This window comes from Meleagris gallopavo, chromosome 16 (genome assembly GCF_905368555.1).
Source record: "Meleagris gallopavo chromosome 16, MGAL_WU_HG_1.1, whole genome shotgun sequence".
Lineage (NCBI taxonomy): Eukaryota > Metazoa > Chordata > Aves > Galliformes > Phasianidae > Meleagris > Meleagris gallopavo.
The window spans coordinates 773693-791193 of record NC_139419.1 but is presented as its reverse complement, the minus strand read 5'-3'; the positions used below and the strand labels follow the sequence as shown (position 1 = coordinate 791193).

Sequence of the window (17501 nt, the reverse complement as noted above, 5' to 3'; positions counted from 1 at the left end):
GCTTCGGCCGGCCCTTCCACCGCGGGATCCTCCGCGCTCATCTCCCAGACAGCCGTTCCCTCCCGCAGCACGGGCACGGATACCCGGCCGGGCTCTAAGCTTCATTTGTCATTATCCCGCAGCGCCATTCCAGCGGCACGGAACGACGGACGCTCACTGTCTCGCGGTGCTCTCCTGCGGCCCCGCTCACCCGCCGCGCTCCTCGCACCTCCTCAGCTGATGTCCGTCGTTTCTTTCCTGGAGGCACCGGCGCCGCCTTTCCCTTCGCATTGGCCGCACGGTGCCGCTCCCCAGCACTCTGCACGCCGCACGGGCCGGGCCGGGTCGGGCGGTTCGAGGGCTGCGCGGGGCGGCACAGGCCGACCTCTGCCGCCGTCACGCAGCGGTTTCCAGGTCCTAACAGTCCGCCGCCGCGCGACTGTCACCGCTCACGCAGAGGCGGCCAGACCGGGCCGCGCTCTCCCGGCCGCAGTCCAGGAACGGCTCCGCCCGCGGCAAGATGGCGGCACCCCACCCGCCCCGCAGGGCCTCACGTGGGCGCGCAGGAGGAGCGGGGCGGGGCCGGTTCCGGAAGCGCTCGGCGGCGGCGGTTGCGCGCCGGGCTCCGGGCGGGCTGGTGCGGGCGAGGGATGGAGGTGATCAGAAGCAGTGAGTGACCGCTGCGGGCTCCGAGCCGTGCGCGGTGTTCCCCGGTGACCCCTCTCCCTTCCCCGGGCTGACGGCGGGCTCTGGCCTTCGCCTCTCCTCAGGGATGCCGGGCGGCCACCCCGCTCCCGCGCCGTGCGGGCCGGCCCGAGCCGCGGGCGGGAAGGCGGGCTGAGAGCGGCGGGCGGCCCCGGCCGGTCACCTCAGGTGTGCTTTTACCTCTTGCCGCAGATTTTAAGGATAACCTAAGCAAAGTGTACGAAGCTGTCGAAGAGGCGGACTTCCTGGCCATTGATGGGGAGTTCTCAGGTACGGCCGCGCGCTCCGTGAGCTGTGGGCCGAATCGTGTGGTAACGGAACGCGGCCCAGTGTCGGCTTCGAAGTGCGGCAGAGGCTGCTGGAAAACGAAAACACCGCGCCTTGTTTGCGGTGGCGAGGCTTTGGTCGAGGAGATACGTGTCTGTGTGCCGTGGAGCCGGAGAACGGTCTGTTGTGGGCGCGGTTCTCCCGCCCGCAGAAATTTCTGAGCGTGTCGCTCCGTTGATTCTCAGCTGCAGCTGTCAGAGACAAACGCTGCCTGCGCTGTGCACGCAGGAGGTTGGGACACATAAGGGATGTCCTGCTTGTGTTTGCACAGGGAGAGGCAGCAAGAAGAACTCTGGCATTTGTAAGGCCCGGGGGTCTGTGTGTCAGAGCCCGCGGTGAACGTTCTGCCCGTGGGTTGTCGACTTCAGTCAGCCACAAAGCGAGTGTGACCAGGGCTGCTTTTGTTAGATGTGCTGCTTCGGGGTGCACGGCTGCTATTTGGTGTTGCATCGGGTGATGAAGTCGTTCATCAGATCTCTATGCCGTACTCACGTTTTTTGTTTGACTTTGAACCACTGCTGTGTTGTAATGTCAGCACTGTGTTTGTGTCACACAGAATGAGAACCATGCTTTTAAAGCAAAGCTTTAGTGTTTGAACAGCACATTCTAGTTGGGCGTATTTTGTGCTTGAGACTTATGCTTTTACACAATAGACAGCCTCTCTCAACTGACGTCTTACCAGTTGTTGCATTTCTAGCTGTGGCTAATTTTCAAAAGCTTACCCTAAGCCCTGCTTTTTCAGGGATCAGCGATGGGCCTTCTGTTAGTGCATTAACCAATGGCTTTGACACACCAGAAGAACGGTATCAGAAACTTAAAAAGGTAAAGTGTTCACCATGACAAAAATGAAAATGTTGAAAAAAGTTAGAACTCCAGTTCAGCAAGGAGGCAGTGCAGCACAGTATGATAAGTGGAGGTCTGTAATATTGAGTTACCTGTGTGAGCTGACAAAGAGTTGCTTGTTTTATTGTCTCTGCTAGCACAAGTATTAGGGAAAGATGTATAAAACCTGATGAAGTTGTGGGAAGAGCAAACCAGGAGTGTGATTTTTCCACGTAAGTTGTAGATCTGTAGAACTTGTTGTCAGAGAATGTTGAGGGTATTAAAAATTTTTGGTTCAAACTGGGACTTGGTAAGAGAAAGTCAGTGACAGAGAAGCTACATCAGAACTAGGGTCCTTCCTGAACAGCCTCTCCTTCACCAGAATGTACTGTCTCTAGCAAAACCAAAGTGCCAGCTGTCACCATCACAAAAAAAAAAACAACAAAAAACCAATCAAACAGTCCAATGACCATGGGAAACGTGTGTGAGGTTAAAGCTGTGATGGTTTGGGTTGTCATGCTCCCATCCACAGGGCTCAGCAAAGTGCTAAGCATGGCAGCAGTACTATTTTCTGATGGCATCCATGGAGTTTACACTGTTTACTATTATTCTGTTAAGAGACATCCAAGGACTAAACAGTATTGACTGTTATTCTGTTAAGAGGCATTACAGTATGAGGGACACAGTGGTTAGTGTTCCTATTGTTCCTCTCCACTAGAGGTGGCCATTGAGAAACTGTGTTTTCCTTCTGTTTGAAAGAGCTGTTTAGCCCTCGGGAAGAGCGAATCAGTGCAACTAGAAGGCTTCTTTATTTTTTTATACGCTTACAGCAGTGTTCAAAACCTTTCCATTGTTAATTCAGTGATTGTGAAACAGTCGAGGACATCATGATAAAGTGCCTAGCAGCTATGCTAGTTCTTACATCGCTGTTAGCCATGTGAATTAGAGGACTATTGAGTGTCAGTATGTGTATTTGGAAACTATACATGACCCTCACAAAGCGTTCCCACACTACATGGAATGTAAGTGAACACTGAGAAGAACTGCTAGCTGCTTTAGATGCAGTGTATCCTCCTGATGTGAGCAACAGCTGGGGAGATATGGGAGTTCCTTTAGTTCTTGTGTATGTAGGGAATGAAAATGTGTATTACAAGTCATTTTGAACAAAAGTAAGATGATAAATGGGAATGAAAGCTAGATAAAAAGATCTAGTCCATTTAGTAAAAATTACTAACAGAATGTGTATTGATTGTGAAGATCCAGACTTGGTTAACTCTGAAATGAAGCTGTTTTTAAATGTATACCACTTTTATTCTCATGCAAAGTTTTCCTTGCCTTTTCAGCATTCCATGGATTTTTTGCTCTTTCAGTTTGGCCTTTGCACTTTTAAATATGACCACACAGAAGAGAAGTATGTAATTCTCTTACTTCTTGTGTTGTTCACTGAGGAATTTATGAAGTAATGTTGATAAACTATATTGATGTGCAACTCATCTTTTTCACAGGTATATTATGAAGTCATTTAATTTCTATATTTTTCCAAAACCCTTTAACAGAAGTTCACCGGATGTCAAGTTTGTCTGTCAGGTTAGTAGAAAAACAGATTTGATGTTTTTGCTTGGCTGAGGTATGCCTGCAGAAAATTCCTAAGTTTTCAGGAAGATCTATATTACCACTGAGAGAGAGAAGTGGTTGGTTCCTTAACAGCTTAGAAAACAGATAAGCATAAGTTTCTGGGTTTTGTTTTGTTTTCTTAGACAAGAAGTAAAAAACATCAGTTAAGAATAATCCCCAAAAGTGAGCTTCAAGAGAATATTTGTGACTTAGTTTTAAAATCTTGGAGCTAATGTTTCAAATCTGGCAAGATCATTCTAATTTTTTCCTTGTCTGTCTGCTTGTTTCCATGCTTTTCCCATTTGCTCCTCTATTCCCAATTGCTGTTTCAGTTTCACTGCTTCCCGGGCTAGTGCCAGCATTTTTCTACTCTCAGGTTTGTTCTCCTGTACCATGTTTTTCTCTTTTCCCTTCCTCGCTCCATGTCACTTGTTCTTTCATCTTTACTGTATCAATTCTTATTGTGTATGTGGAAAAAAGTCATAAATGTAAGCAGAAATTTTGAGATTAGCAGTTTGAGATTAGTATGTGAGGAGAACCTAGATTATAGTCTGCTTAAATGTTGCTTTTAACTGAATTGCTGAAACTTTCTACCCCAACTTGATACAGCAGCAGAGATTTCTCTTCGTACATTTGTTTTTCCTTGTGATAAAGCAATATATGTATTTAGTGAGGAAAATTATAATAAAAGATAATACAGAGAAGTAGAGTCTCAGATTATTTTAATTCAGGGATAAGAAGTTGTCTTCTAATCAAACTTTTCTGTTCAAGCAAAGCAAGCAAATGTCAAAACATAGTTGACAAAACCTCCCTGTTCCCTCAGGGAGCTGAGTGACGATGTTCTTGTGCAGCCAGATTTGCTGCTTGTCCTGAATGTGCGTTTTTGTTTTCTTTTTCCTGGGATTTGAGACTTACTCTCAGAAATTCAGTTATTTCTTTTGTTGTTGTTGTTGTTTTTATTGTATCTGTACCATGTTTTCCATCTAGCTGTGCTTTGCCTTCAGATAGATCAAGAAGCACCTGGGAATTAACCTGTCTCCTAGACTGGGGTGTTAACTTTGATTTTTAAGCTCTAATAAATGAACATAAGTGCTCCTTAACCAGGTTTTTAAACTGAAGCTGCGGTTAAGTATTCTAGGCTTACCAGCACTGAACAGTGCTAAAGAAAGTTTTGGGCTGCCTATGTTAAGACTACATTACACAGTGTCTGGGGCAGTAGAGAGCCTGACCATCTGTGCTGCTAAGACAGGAGTATTCTCTTTGTTGGGCTTTATTGTCTTGATTCAGGAAACAAAGCCAATCAAAAATTTCCACAACAGTTCAAGTTGAAGCTAGCGTATTTTCACTGGCTTCTTTGTTGTTTGTGTACCAAATAACTTAAGACTGAGCATGTGTCGCATTAACTTGGAGAGACATTTAGCGCTAGGAATGCCTTGTGAAAGTTGAAAGTAAGTGACAAAAGTACCATGGTTTAAAGTGGATCTGACTTCTTTAGGCTCACAAACTTACTTGCTTTTGACTCTGAACGTACATAATTTCTGAAAAGCTTAAATTTTTAACAATAATTGGTCTTTGTGAGACACTGATGCTCTTGCCAATTGTGAATTTGTTTTCTTTTGTTGCAGAGTTCAAGCATAGATTTTTTAGCAAACCAAGGATTTGATTTTAACAAAGTTTTTCGTAATGGTGAGTTGTTTTTTTTCTTTCCCTGTTCGTGAAGTTTATGACATCTTCATTTTCTGCAGAAAGAAAAAGGCAACAACGATGATGTTCTCTTAACAATGGAATTCTCTAAAAATAATTCTGAATTATTAAAATCTAAGGATAATTCTAAATTATTTGTATCTGATTCTAGAATTGTGCTGATAATTACTCTTCAAAGGTTTGTTCTGTGGAATTAAAATTAATAGAATTCATGCTTAGATAAGTACTCGGTAGGTTTTTTTTTTTACTGATTAAACATAGATAAGAGTAACAAATTACATGGCAGGATAATGGAACAGTTGTCAGGCCTTTTTAGTAACGTTGTAGCAAAGGTATCTGTGCTTTAGAATAGGTGCTGCTGCGGTCTGTTATCAAAGCAGTGCAGGTGTCAAGGAAGAGAAGTGCTGAATTGAAGTGGTGATTGCCATCTGAATTTCTGCCAGTCTGAGGTTCGTGCTTTATGCAGATGAGGCATACAGCTCTTAAGAATCTAGTGGTACCAGCTCATCTGTTGTGTGGTAGAAGAATGCTTTTATACTTGCAAACTAAGAATGAGCTCTAGAACAGGAGATCTGAAAGGTCGGGATGTGTCTTCAGCCTTCAGGGGTGTAATTGGGCAAATGCTTGGTTAGTAATAAATCTTTGCTAAATCATACGTCCCCAATTATGATGAGTTTTTGAATGCCTTTTTCAGGAATTCCGTATTTAAATCAGGAAGAGGAAAGACAGTTAAGAGAACAGTATGATGAAAAGCGTTCTCAGGCCAATGGTGCAGGATCTCTCTCCTATATTTCTCCTAATGCCACAAAATGTCCTGTTGCAATTCCTGAAGATCAGAAAAAATTCATTGATAAAATAGTGTAAGTAAAAATAGTTTAATAATAAGCTGGAGTTCTATTACACAAATGGTAACATCACAATAAATTATATCTTAAAAAAAGACTTTCCAACTATTTATGATGAAATATTCTGTGAAAGGAAGGAGAAGTTTGAAAAAATTCATTATGATTTTTTGGTTTGGTAAAAAATCGCTTTAGTTGTCCATCAGCACAAGGAGGAATTAGATTTGTGTTACTGCTATTCTTAAATCTGATAGAAATCTTTCCAAAGCAGAGCAGAATTACAGGAAGGAACAGTCCCCCAAGACTTTTATTCAGTCTTTATCTGGCTAGCATTACTTAATGTTTTAAGAAGAAAAAAAGACGTGTCCCACAGCTACTGGGATAGTTCAGTGCTTCTGTATTGCATCTTTCTTCAGATGTTTTTGAATCAGAAATGTAAACAATAGTGCCATGTTTGTACATTGAAGATATTTTTATTAGTTCACTAGCTGTGTTGTTGTTTGTTTTTAAATAGAGTTTTCTTCATGGGAGAGCTATATGCATATTGGTAAAATCTGAAAGCTACAGGACCAAATAATCTATTTAATCTCTTTCTTCCAGAGAACAAATAGAAGAATTTTTAAAGAATAACGAAAATGAAAGTTTGGAACTGGAGCCATGTACAGGGTCAGTTTTCTGAAATTACTTGTCTTCTGAAAATGATTTTTTTATTTTTATTTTTTATTTTTTACTCTATTGAATTAGGAGAGTGACAAGGAAGAAGAAAGATATTTTGACTTGCAGTTCTTTCTTTACTTATTTGTCTTAACTCTGAATGTTGAGAAAGTTTGGTAATCTGTATGAATGTCATGCTCTACCTTGAGCTACAACATCAGCATACATATTTATGTTCTCTCGTTTACGTATAGCCAAGATCTGTCTTGTGTATGTAGAAGTGTCTTGTAAGCCTACTTTGCTGTTAACAAAGTGCATAATCTTAACTGTCGTGTTGTTTGTTGTTGGCGCTGCATGTTAAAATTGACTTTAGTCAATCTCCTTCTCAAAGTCTATTCAGCTTTGGAATCCAGATGTTTGGAGAGTATGGTTGTTATTTAAAAAAAAAAAAGTCATATGAAGTTAGAATTAGGAGATCATTGTGAAGTGAGTAAAGTTATGTTGCCGTGTTGATATTCAGTAATGGTGAGTATGGAGTGTTTGCTAATCAGAGGATTTGGGGATGGATGTACAAAATGTTGTAAATGCTTCCACAGCTTAGCAACTAGCCTATAGGTTTGGGTATCAGTAACTTATGCTCTTAGCTTAAAAGTATTTTTACAGATGAGAGAAGCAGCCTTTATTTGAGCATTATTGGTTTGGAATGCATGAGAGAAGTGTTAATAACACAATTATCTTTTGGTTTTAGGTTTCAGAGGAAACTAATTTACCAGACCTTGAGCTGGAAGTAAGTTACTGATAATACTGCCTTTACTCTGTGATTTTAGTATTTCTGATTTAAAAATAAAATAAAATCTGGGTGAGAGCTAGTCAATCCAGAAGTGATTAATTCTTTTAAGTGAGGATTTCTCTGGTGTGCTAAAGGTTGTATGTTCTGTGGCTCTGCATATGACAGTACTTTGGCAATTAAGTGTGGTTGTGATGCAGTGATATAAGCAAGTAGCAGAGGTAGCAAAATTGGTATTAATATTTCCAACTCAGGGTGGTTTATAAACACATGAATTACATGTTAAAGGCCTGCAGCCACCAAAGTACTTGTGGCTTCAAGTAAGCAAGAACTTTTTTGCTAATGTTTTGTCTTTTGATTTTCTGGAAAGTAACTTCTAGATTGTGATGAAGTGTCGTGGAAGTTACTCAATATTGCTTAACTAAGAAGTTATGGGTTCTGCAACAGTAGGATGGGAAATTGCATAAGAAAATATTTTAATCTTAGTAACAGTTAAAGTGTTCTAGATGCATAAGGAGGCCAATTTGACTGGCCAATATTTTAACAGTTAGCTTTTTATAGTTTTTTTGCATGTAAGATTAAGATTTATAGCAATAATGAAACAAAGTTAAATAATTGCTACTATGGATTCAAGATGCTAAGTGCCAAATAAATAACTACTTATGTTTACTTTTTTGTAGGTATCCAAAAGGTATCCACGTTGAAACCCTAGAGTCAGATAAGGTAAGCAGGCATGCTACTGCATGGGAAGTTTGTCCTGTTGAAAGGAAATTGTACTAGGTCTAACCAACTGCCCTGATTTCTAGGTCTAATCTGAGCTTTCCTGTGCTAAATCTGGAACATTTAAAGGGAAATTAGATTAACTAGTTTCTGATCTTTAAATCTGACCAACATTTGAATGATGAACATATGTATGTGTGGCTTAATATTATTTAACAGTTAAAAATATAAATAACAAAGAGTGTTTTAAAATGTAGTGGATCTGACATTTAATGTTGATGAAAAGTAAGTCCATTGGTGAAAAGTAAATCTTGATCTTAGGAGTAACAACAGTCATCACATACTGTATCTTCTCTTCTTAGCTCAGATCTCCACTCCAAAAAACATTCGAAATCCACAGGCTATGATGAAATACTGGTAACCTTTCTTAGAAGTAAAAAGTGTATTTAGTAAAAGTTAGCTTTAGTGGATATATATAATACAGCTTTCTAAAGCTGACTTCTGTGTATGGGTGGTAAAGTGGTGCTTATAATAAAAAGTCATGTTGCAAAGTAACTGCTGCTAGGTATGACTTAATTTTCTTAACAATTTAATTTGCAAAAACTTGAATGGTCTTCTATGAACTTCTCAGGGTCATTCCTCAAACAATACTTTTTTTGACTTTAGAAGGAGAGATATATTGTTATTAGTAAGGTAGATGAAGAAGAACGAAAAAGAAGAGAACAGCAGAAACAAGCAAAGGAACAGGTAAATATTTGCAGTAAGTTCCATTTCTTTAGTTTGATTTCAAGAGGATGGGGAAGAATCCATGCTTTCAATCAGCTGTGCAGAATTGCATGTGATAGGGTTTGGGAGTATTTCCCTCTTGCTTAGCTGTTGCTGTTGCTTGGAACCGATTCTCAAATTCACTCAATTAACTTTGGCTTTGCAGTATAGGAAAAAATTTCAAACTACTCCACAAAATTCTAAAATTACTCCATCTTTAAACAATATTTAGCCAGTGTTCTGGAGCAGTGAATTCCTCCTTGAATGAATGTGCTGTATCAGAGAAGCAAGGTCTAGTCAGAAGAAACGTAGGTCAATTGAATTTAATAATGCTGTTGTAGAACTATAGTCCCTGCAAAAAGTCTTGCAGAATTTCTCAAGCAAGTTTTCACATTATTTGGATTTACAATTTGAATAGTACTCTGTTACAAATCTCGCTTGCTTTTAGTTATCTGAGTTAATGTCCTGTACATTTAAAGTAATCTGATTCTTCTTGATTGAATGATGCTGCACATGACTACTGTAGTAACAACTTGACTGCAAAGTTATTTGTGGTATTCAGGCACTCAGCATTTATGGGATTTGATACTTGTGCTTACTGAGTGTGAGGAGTTTCATGATGTACCAAGACTTGGACTGTGGGAGGTGTTGATCACGCTTTTCTTACTAACTTGTTGTTATTTTGATTCACTTGTCTTTTTGCCTTTCCTTTTAATTATTTGTTATCTTCCATTAATTGTTTTTGTCCTTGGGAGAGGGGAGTGAGCAAAAGGCAGTGCGAGTGTTTGGCTGCTGGCTGGGGTCAGCCCACAGTGCTAGCTCGCGACTTGTCCAGCATTACAGTGAGCCAGAAATACATTAAAACTGCAGTAATCTCAGTGGCATCTGGCTCTGGCCTTGTGTATCCCCAGACTTCAACATTTCTTTTGTGGTCTCTTATTGCTTATGTCTGAAAAATGGTATGAGCCAAACTGGGATTAAAATTTTCAGTGTATGCTGGTTTGTGGAGGTTGTGGAGTCTCCTCTGGAAATGTTCAAGACCCGCCTGGACACCTACTTGTGCAACCTGGTGTAGGGAGCCTGCTTTGGCAGGGGGTTGGACTTAATGATCTCTGGAGGTCCCTTTCAACCCCTACGATTCTGTGATTCTGCGTGATTCTGTTTGCAGGTACCATTTTGATGATAGTTTGTATTTGTATTTCACTAATGCCAGAATCCTTCCCTACAGGAAGAACTGAATGATGCAGTAGGATTTTCCAGAGTTGTTCATGCCATTGCAAATTCTGTGAGTTGACGTTATTTTTAATGTACTTTTAGCTGTAAGAAAAAAAAATAGTTCCAACAAAGGTTCTTTTCTTACCTTTTTTGCAAGATAAGATTAAATACACGTTGAAGTTGCTTCCCTTTTTAGTGTTTTCTTTTTTCTAGTTGATGTTGTCATTGTTTTCAATGGTAAGCTAAAGTCATGGACCTAATTATCTGTAAGAGTCAACAGTAGAAGAAGTAGAAATTGCTTATGGCTTTAACAGGATTCTCCTTAGAAACTAAGCTCTAAGCTTTTTTTTTTTTTTTTTTTTTTTCTCTGTTCCAAAAAGATTGTTTAACTTTCTTGCAGCCAAATTCTTAATCACAGAAGGTCACCTGGGTCTCTTCTTTCTACATAAAGTAGGCTATAGTTTGAGCCCTTCAGCCTGTTTGTTTTCATGTAGTTGAGGCAGCGTGCAGCTTAAAAAAGAAATGTTTATGCATATTGTTTTCTCTACCAATGTGGGGTAGTGGATAAGGTTGTCATGTCAGATGAAGCAAAGCAAACATTTAAAAAATTTCTTGCACTTTTTCAAGAAGAAACTTCCTTGTACAACATCTGGCACGAAAGGTTCTGTGCTTGAGAAGCCATGTCACACCCTTAACTATTGTATATTAATTACAGCCATAGGGAATATGCTGTAAAAGCTGTAAATTTAAAGGTAAGCAACTGACAGGTTACTTTAATCTTAGATAGTTTACATTTGGATACCAAGTTGTGAGAAGCTCTCGTAGTATTATCTTCTGATCATTTCAAGATGCTGCTCTATTAAGTGGTTGAGAACAGAAAAATGAGAGGAGGGGCTGCCCTGAGAGAATGGAAGGGTCTGTGGGGCAGGTAGAGAGCAGCAAGTAGGCAGGTTGGGTTTGTGTTTGTTCTCAGCTGCTCTCTGCTGACATCTGGGACAGTGCTTTTCACATGCTACCATTGATTTATCTGTGCCTGGAAGCGTAACTAACTTCTAACATACTTTTCACAGGGCAAACTTGTTATTGGGCACAACATGCTGCTAGATGTTATGCATACTATACATCAGTTCTATTGTCCTCTACCTGATGTAAGTAATCTTCTCAGTGTGCAGATGAGATTAAAGTCATATATTAAGGCATTTATGTCATCAACTCCAACCTTTCTTTTGAGTGAAAGCATATGATGGTTTTACTAAGAACTGTAGAGAAGTATTTTAAAATAAACACTTGTGGCTTCTTGGCTGCTGCCTTATCTTCTTAAATCTTCATATAGAAAGCTTAGTTGAATTCTTCTCCTACACTTTCAAAAATTCAAATTAAATGTTGGAATTGAATTGTGCTTTCTGGTCATATCTAACTCCTTCAGGATCTGCTTCGATAATGCAGACAAATTTATGTATTTGTTAGGAAACTGGCTTGGAACAGTTGGTTGCTGTGATTATATATTATCTTTTTCCCCTCTACTTACAAAATTGTAAAGTGTCTTTTCATATAACACAGTAAAATTGATAGAATGATAAAAAAGTTGATGCAGAAATTTATGACGAAGCTCATTAGGTTAAAGAAGTGCAATATCTGAGTAATTGGAGAGAGCATGCTTTCATGGCCACCACAGGGCAAGTCTAACAATTAAGATAGACTAAGTAATGTACTGGCACTAAAGACAGCGTGTGAGAAAGCCAGAGATCCCTTCGAAGGGATGGGCTGCATAGTGGTTGTGTCACTTGCAGTCCTCAAGGGCTGGTGGATATTGTGGGAAAGACCTGAGTGGCAGATGAGAGAAAGCAGTCTGTGACCTGTCTGCACAGTGCTGGAACACAAGCAGTTATGAGTTGTGCTTGCACTGAAACTTGGATTATATAAACCGTTAGGAAGTCATCATTGTATTCCAGTGACACATTACATGCTGGGAATACATCTTCAGGAGTTTAAGTGAAACTGCTGGAATTAGAGGTTATCTAGGATATATGATAAGATAGGGTATAGGAGTTGGAGAACATTTCTTTCTACAAATCACAGACAAAACCGAAGTAATTAGTCAGTCTGTAGTTCTGTGTAATTGCAAGTGATATTTATGGTAATGCTGAAAAGAATGTCTCTTGTGGTGTGAGTTACTCACTGTATCTCAGTGAAGTCCAGCAGAAGGCCGCAAAAGTGCTGAAGGGCCTGGAGCATCTCCCCTATGGGGAAAGGCTGAGAAACACGGGTCTGCTCAGCCTGGGGAAAGGAAGACTGAGAGGGATCTGATCAATGTTTATCAGTCTCTAAAGGGAGGTGGGAGGCAGATGGATGAGGCCAGGCTCTTCTCGGTGGTGTGCAGCAACGGACAAGGAGCAATGGCCTAAAATTTGGACATAGGAAGTTCCGTACTAACGTGCAGAAGAACTTCCTTATGTGAGGGTGACGGAGCGCTGGCACAGGCTGCCCAGAGAGGTGGGCAGTCTCCTTCTGTGGGGATATTCCAGAGCCATGTGGACACTGAGCTGTGCGACCTATTGCAGGGACCTGCTTTAGCTTTAGGGGTTGGACTCAGTGATCTCTTTAGGTCCCTTCCAATCCCTGTGACTCTGTGATCCTGTAATTTTAGGAGCTTACTGGATAATTGTTGCTATTGTACCCTACCATTCTGAGACTGATTAACAATTAACTTATTTGGCTTTTCTCTTCTGGTTTAATATTAATTTAGGACCTAAGTGAATTCAAAGAAGTAACGTCATGTGTCTTTCCCCGGTAAGATTTTAATTCAAACTTGCAACTTCTTTGGTACTGTTTTTATCAAACTGATGCTACTTTTTGTAGTGCTGTGACAAGAAGTAAAATTGTGAACAAGTTAGATAAATAGTTTAAAAAATATTATGTGACATCTCTTGTTCACAAGAGCTGTGCTATTCTTCTTGACAAAAGATGATACTTTTGCCCTCTGCTTTTTGTCACAATTATTGGTGTTCTGAGTCTGCACTACATTTGGAACAAGATCTGTTTGCTACTGATGTCTCTTGCTACTGTTTGTCAGTGGACAAAGCCAATACGTTTTGACCGCTCCAAGATCTGAGAATAATTTTTCAGTAGGGTGAAATTGCTGCTTCCCAGCTAATTCACCAAAACATTTTTAAGGATTTGGTGAAATGGACATTCTTCTGTTTTAACTTACTTAACTCTTACTTTGTTTCTAGGCTATTGGATACTAAACTGATGGCAAGTACGCAACCTTTTAAGGTAAATTGATGTAGTGTTTTGGAATGGTTTGAAGATACAAGAGTGTATCAAAACTTTTTTTTAGGTAAATGTCTAACAACATGTTCTGTCATGATCTTTAAAAAAAAAAAAAAAAAAGATTTTTCTTGTCCCCTTATCAAAACTGCTGAAATTCTTTGGATACAGACTAACATTTGTTCAAGTGATGACCATTTGTTGCTGTTTCAACATAACATAGAGCTTTGAGTTACAAAGTGTACAGTATGCAGACTTCAGTAGTCACCTTTAATACATACAACCATTATGACTGGTATTTCAGATATTTTCCCTTGCTCTGTGTGCTGCCTTTCCCACATCCCATATGTGGAAGCAGTTTCAAATAGAATATAATTTTGACATAATATGTCTTCAAGAATTCTGGAGAGTATTAATAAATTCTTGTGACTCATAGATGCTATGTTGTGGGCAAGGTAAGTTAGCTTTTTAAAACTTGTGTGGATGGACTTCTCTGATGTAATAGCTTTGAAATAAGGTCCTGTGCAAGTCCTTACAGGACACAAGGTGGCAGCAGTAAGGATTCATTTTATTCTGTTTGATTTCGGTTTCTGGAGGAAATGTGCTTGACCATGGCAGTTAACACTAACCTTTCTTGCAGGACATCATTAATAATACATCCCTTGCAGAACTGGAAAAGCGTTTAAAAGAGGTTCCGTTCAGCCCTCCTAAAGTTGGTAAGGATATATCAGAATGGTCTGATTCTTTTGTTCTTGGCCTGAGATGTAGATTTCCATACTAATATTTAGTATTTTGCTGAAAGAGCCTTTAAAATCAGGCAATATTAGACAGTGCAGTTGTATTTAGTCTGTAGGAATCCTTGCACTTTATTTCAGATAAGAGAAGAATGGAGGTATTTCAGTGAATAGCAGTTTTGTCATTTTCTAATGCCTTTGTTCTTTAGCATGATTTTTGGAGAGTAATTTGAAACTGTATAAAACTGTCTTATTTGCTTATAATTGTCTGTCAGATCAAAGCCAGTATACTCTGATGGGCACTTGAGCAAACAGAACTAAGAAATTCTGTAAGTAGTGATTAGTTATATGTGTTGTACAAATTAGTTGAGTTCCTCTAGAGCTTTCTTTGCTTTGAGGTGAAAGAAAGGATATTTAATAGAAGGGCAAGCTTGTCTCAAGATTGAGCGGGTGGCTCAGAAAGTAAGACTATGATAGAAGGGAAATGTATGTATTTAAAAGTAACTTAAGCACTGAGTGACTGTTCTTTTAGCTGCAAGACAGTCAGGAGGAAGAGTGGTGTATGGGGAAATCCTGTTGTTTCTGCTCTTCTGTCAGAGCTAAGTAGGTATGTGAAAGAAGAGATTAATATTTTCCTAATAGGGTTGGGTTTCTATCCCAGGAACCTGTTCTTCTTTAAAAAGATGGACCTGGTTAAAAACTTCTGAAAATCATAAAAGCTTACTAGAAATGATACTCTGTGACAAAATAAGTGTATGTGTGTGTGTGTGAACATACAGCTAACTGGAGTGATGTATGCTGACAAACTATGTTTTCTCTTCAGAAAGTGCAGAAGGGTTTCCAAGTTATGACACAGCTTCTGAACAACTTCATGAAGCGGGATATGATGCTTACATTACTGGACTGTGTTTCATCTCCATGGCTAACTTTCTAGGTATCTATGTAGTCTTTTTCAGACCTTTTCCTTAGTGCTATCTGTAGCTTCTTATTATGTACTGAATTTCTTCTTTCTTTGTTAGGTTCGTTTCTTAGTCCTCCGAAAAATCATGTGTCTGCTAGATCAAAACTCATCGAACCTTTTTTTAACAAGTAAGTAGCTGCCATACTTCAAAGAATGCGAATCCAAACCCTTCTAAAACCTGGAAATGTAGCATTAGCCCCAAAATATATAACTAGTCCCAGAATCAATGACTAACAGCATTTTTCTTAGCACTTCAATTTCTGCTTGGCTTTCTTCTTCACGCTAGTAATGCTGCAATGAAGCCAAAATTTGTACAGTGTTCCTTTTATTCGAAAAGAATAATTTACTTTTTGCTAGTCTGTGAAATGACACTTAGGAGAGTTAAACCTAGACTGTTAAACCATCAAAACCTGGACTTTTTTAATAGCTTTGTCAATGCCAATGTTGGGAATGTGGCTGTAATTTTATAATTATTTGTAGAGCGAGATTTGGGAGTAGTGCAGTTAAAGAAAAACTGGTCAGGTGTTCTTTGTGGTGTGGTACACTAAGACTGCTGATAAAATTAAAATTGAATATGTTTAAATAGTCTAAATAACAAAAAGCTGTTGTATTAACTTTTTGGGTAATGGACCGTTTTAAGGAATAAGAACCATGTATGATTAGTAGGCTTTATGGGATGAAAATATGATTGGTATTTTTCTGTTTTACTTCAGGCTATTTCTTATGAGAGTAATGGACATACCATATCTGAATTTGCAAGGACCAGACTGTAAGTAGCTTTACTTACTGTGTACTTACTACAATTCTGTCAAATTTCCTGGAGGAGGAGGTGTAAAGATTAATTATCATACATTTACATACAGGACTCTGGCTGTGTTTGGGTTATTAGCCGTTTATCAAAGGATAAAAACTTCACCCTTTTATTTGAAATTGCATAGGGGATTGACTAGGACAGGTTAGACTCTTTAAACTGAATGTAGGAGGGTTAAAGATAGTAGCTGTATATTTGTGTGTGAATCTAAGAACGGTGACCTCTTAAAGGTGATGTTGTGACTCACGTGCTTTCCTCTCCCCCACGCCTTGGCAGTGAGTACAGGATGCAAAATACTGAATAGCAAATGATCCTAAAAATCTCTTGGCTTGCTTTCTTCACAATTGCCATATAGTAGCACTGAAGCGCAGTTTTCCTTAACTTCAGCCAAAATATCAGATTTTTTTTTTGCCACATTAGGAAATGATTTGAGAAATTAAAAAACATTATCTGAAATATTACTTAAACGTTTGAAGTTTTTCGAGTTTACAGGCAGGGGGCTATAATAACTTGCTAATGTTAAAGCATGTTTTACTAGTACATCCTTATTCTTCTGGAATATTATATCATGAAGGAGAAAGCTTTGGATGAGTATTACCACTGATGCCTTGACTTAAAAAAGCATGAAGTCCAGCAGGTCAGCTAGTTTTTTACCTAGGTGAAGGTTTAATTTTGTAGTGTCTTATGTATGACTTATGTGGTGCATCTTGGAGATACGAGGATGTCTTCAGAGGTTCTTCCAGATGAGTGTTGTGTCTTTGTGAAGACATTTTCCACACACGTGTTGGAAAGCTCAGACTGAAAGATGACCCTTTTGTTATGTGCTAGTTTAATGGTAACAGAATGTAGTTCTAGAGAGATGGAGAGGTAAATATATGCTGTAGTGGCATGTATGTAATCTTCAAATGCAGGAGGTGATCAGATCACTGGGCAGTGGCTCTGCAGATCTAGTGGAATGGTTATTTGATTATATTTCCCCAGTTTGATACTGAGTGGGAGGATAGTGTAGGTAAATACTTTGGATCATTGAGAGAAGGCCAAAGCTACTAAACTGTGAAGATGCTGCTTCTGCTTGCTAGCCAAATTACAGGATCATTTTGATGCTTTGCCTAGAAGAGTTGTCAAAAAAGACTCTGAAAATCTCTCTCTTTTATCTGAAAGTGCCCTCTGCAGAGCAGACTGATGCAGGTGTTTCAGCAGAATCTGAACCAAGGATACCTTCTAAGCTTCAAAAAAAAGTACACATAGTGTGGCTCTTTGAGTAGAAACAGAAGTTCATAAAGCAGCCAGAGATTCAAACACTGCTGTTGGCTGACAGAGTTGTCTGGACATTTTTTTGCTGGCAGGTGGCCTTTTTGAAAAGAAGTAACACCATGCAAAGCATGCAAAGAGTAAAGCTACACTATGGAGGTAGTTATGCTTAGAGTCTGTGCTTAAAAAAAAAAAAAAGAAGTGCAGCTAACTAGCTGACTGTCCAGAGTGTTGCAGTGTTTGTCACTTTGTTTATTCTGCTCAATTATAGCTGGTTTGTGCCATTTTTCCAGAAATGATGGTTGCACATAGTGTGAGTATGTGAAAGTGACTTTCATGG

General features: G+C 39.5%; 1 protein-coding gene across 7 annotated transcripts in view; it reads left to right on the top strand.

Moving 5' to 3' along the window:
• PARN (poly(A)-specific ribonuclease) overlaps positions 1-17501 on the top strand; it is a 38262-nt gene that overhangs the window by 3128 nt on the left and 17633 nt on the right. The window contains exons 1-19 of one of the 7 annotated variants that reach the window (XM_085237983.1): positions 487-648; positions 877-954; positions 1754-1833; positions 3177-3244; positions 3339-3420; positions 5073-5133; positions 5846-6011; positions 6594-6659; positions 7396-7434; positions 8115-8157; positions 8821-8901; positions 10148-10204; positions 11205-11282; positions 12881-12924; positions 13368-13410; positions 14045-14120; positions 14962-15072; positions 15158-15227; positions 15813-15868. In XM_085237983.1, the coding sequence (XP_085094109.1) occupies positions 630-648; positions 877-954; positions 1754-1833; positions 3177-3244; positions 3339-3420; positions 5073-5133; positions 5846-6011; positions 6594-6659; positions 7396-7434; positions 8115-8157; positions 8821-8901; positions 10148-10204; positions 11205-11282; positions 12881-12924; positions 13368-13410; positions 14045-14120; positions 14962-15072; positions 15158-15227; positions 15813-15868 (1318 nt within the window). In that variant the 5' untranslated portion in view covers positions 487-629. Of the gene's footprint in view, positions 1-486; positions 649-876; positions 955-1753; positions 1834-3176; positions 3245-3338; positions 3421-5072; positions 5134-5845; positions 6012-6593; positions 6660-7395; positions 7435-8114; positions 8158-8820; positions 8902-10147; positions 10205-11204; positions 11283-12880; positions 12925-13367; positions 13411-14044; positions 14121-14961; positions 15073-15157; positions 15228-15812; positions 15869-17501 lie in introns of those variants that run through there. The other 6 variants (XM_085237981.1, XM_085237982.1, XM_085237985.1 and 3 more) reach the window with 6 other exon arrangements.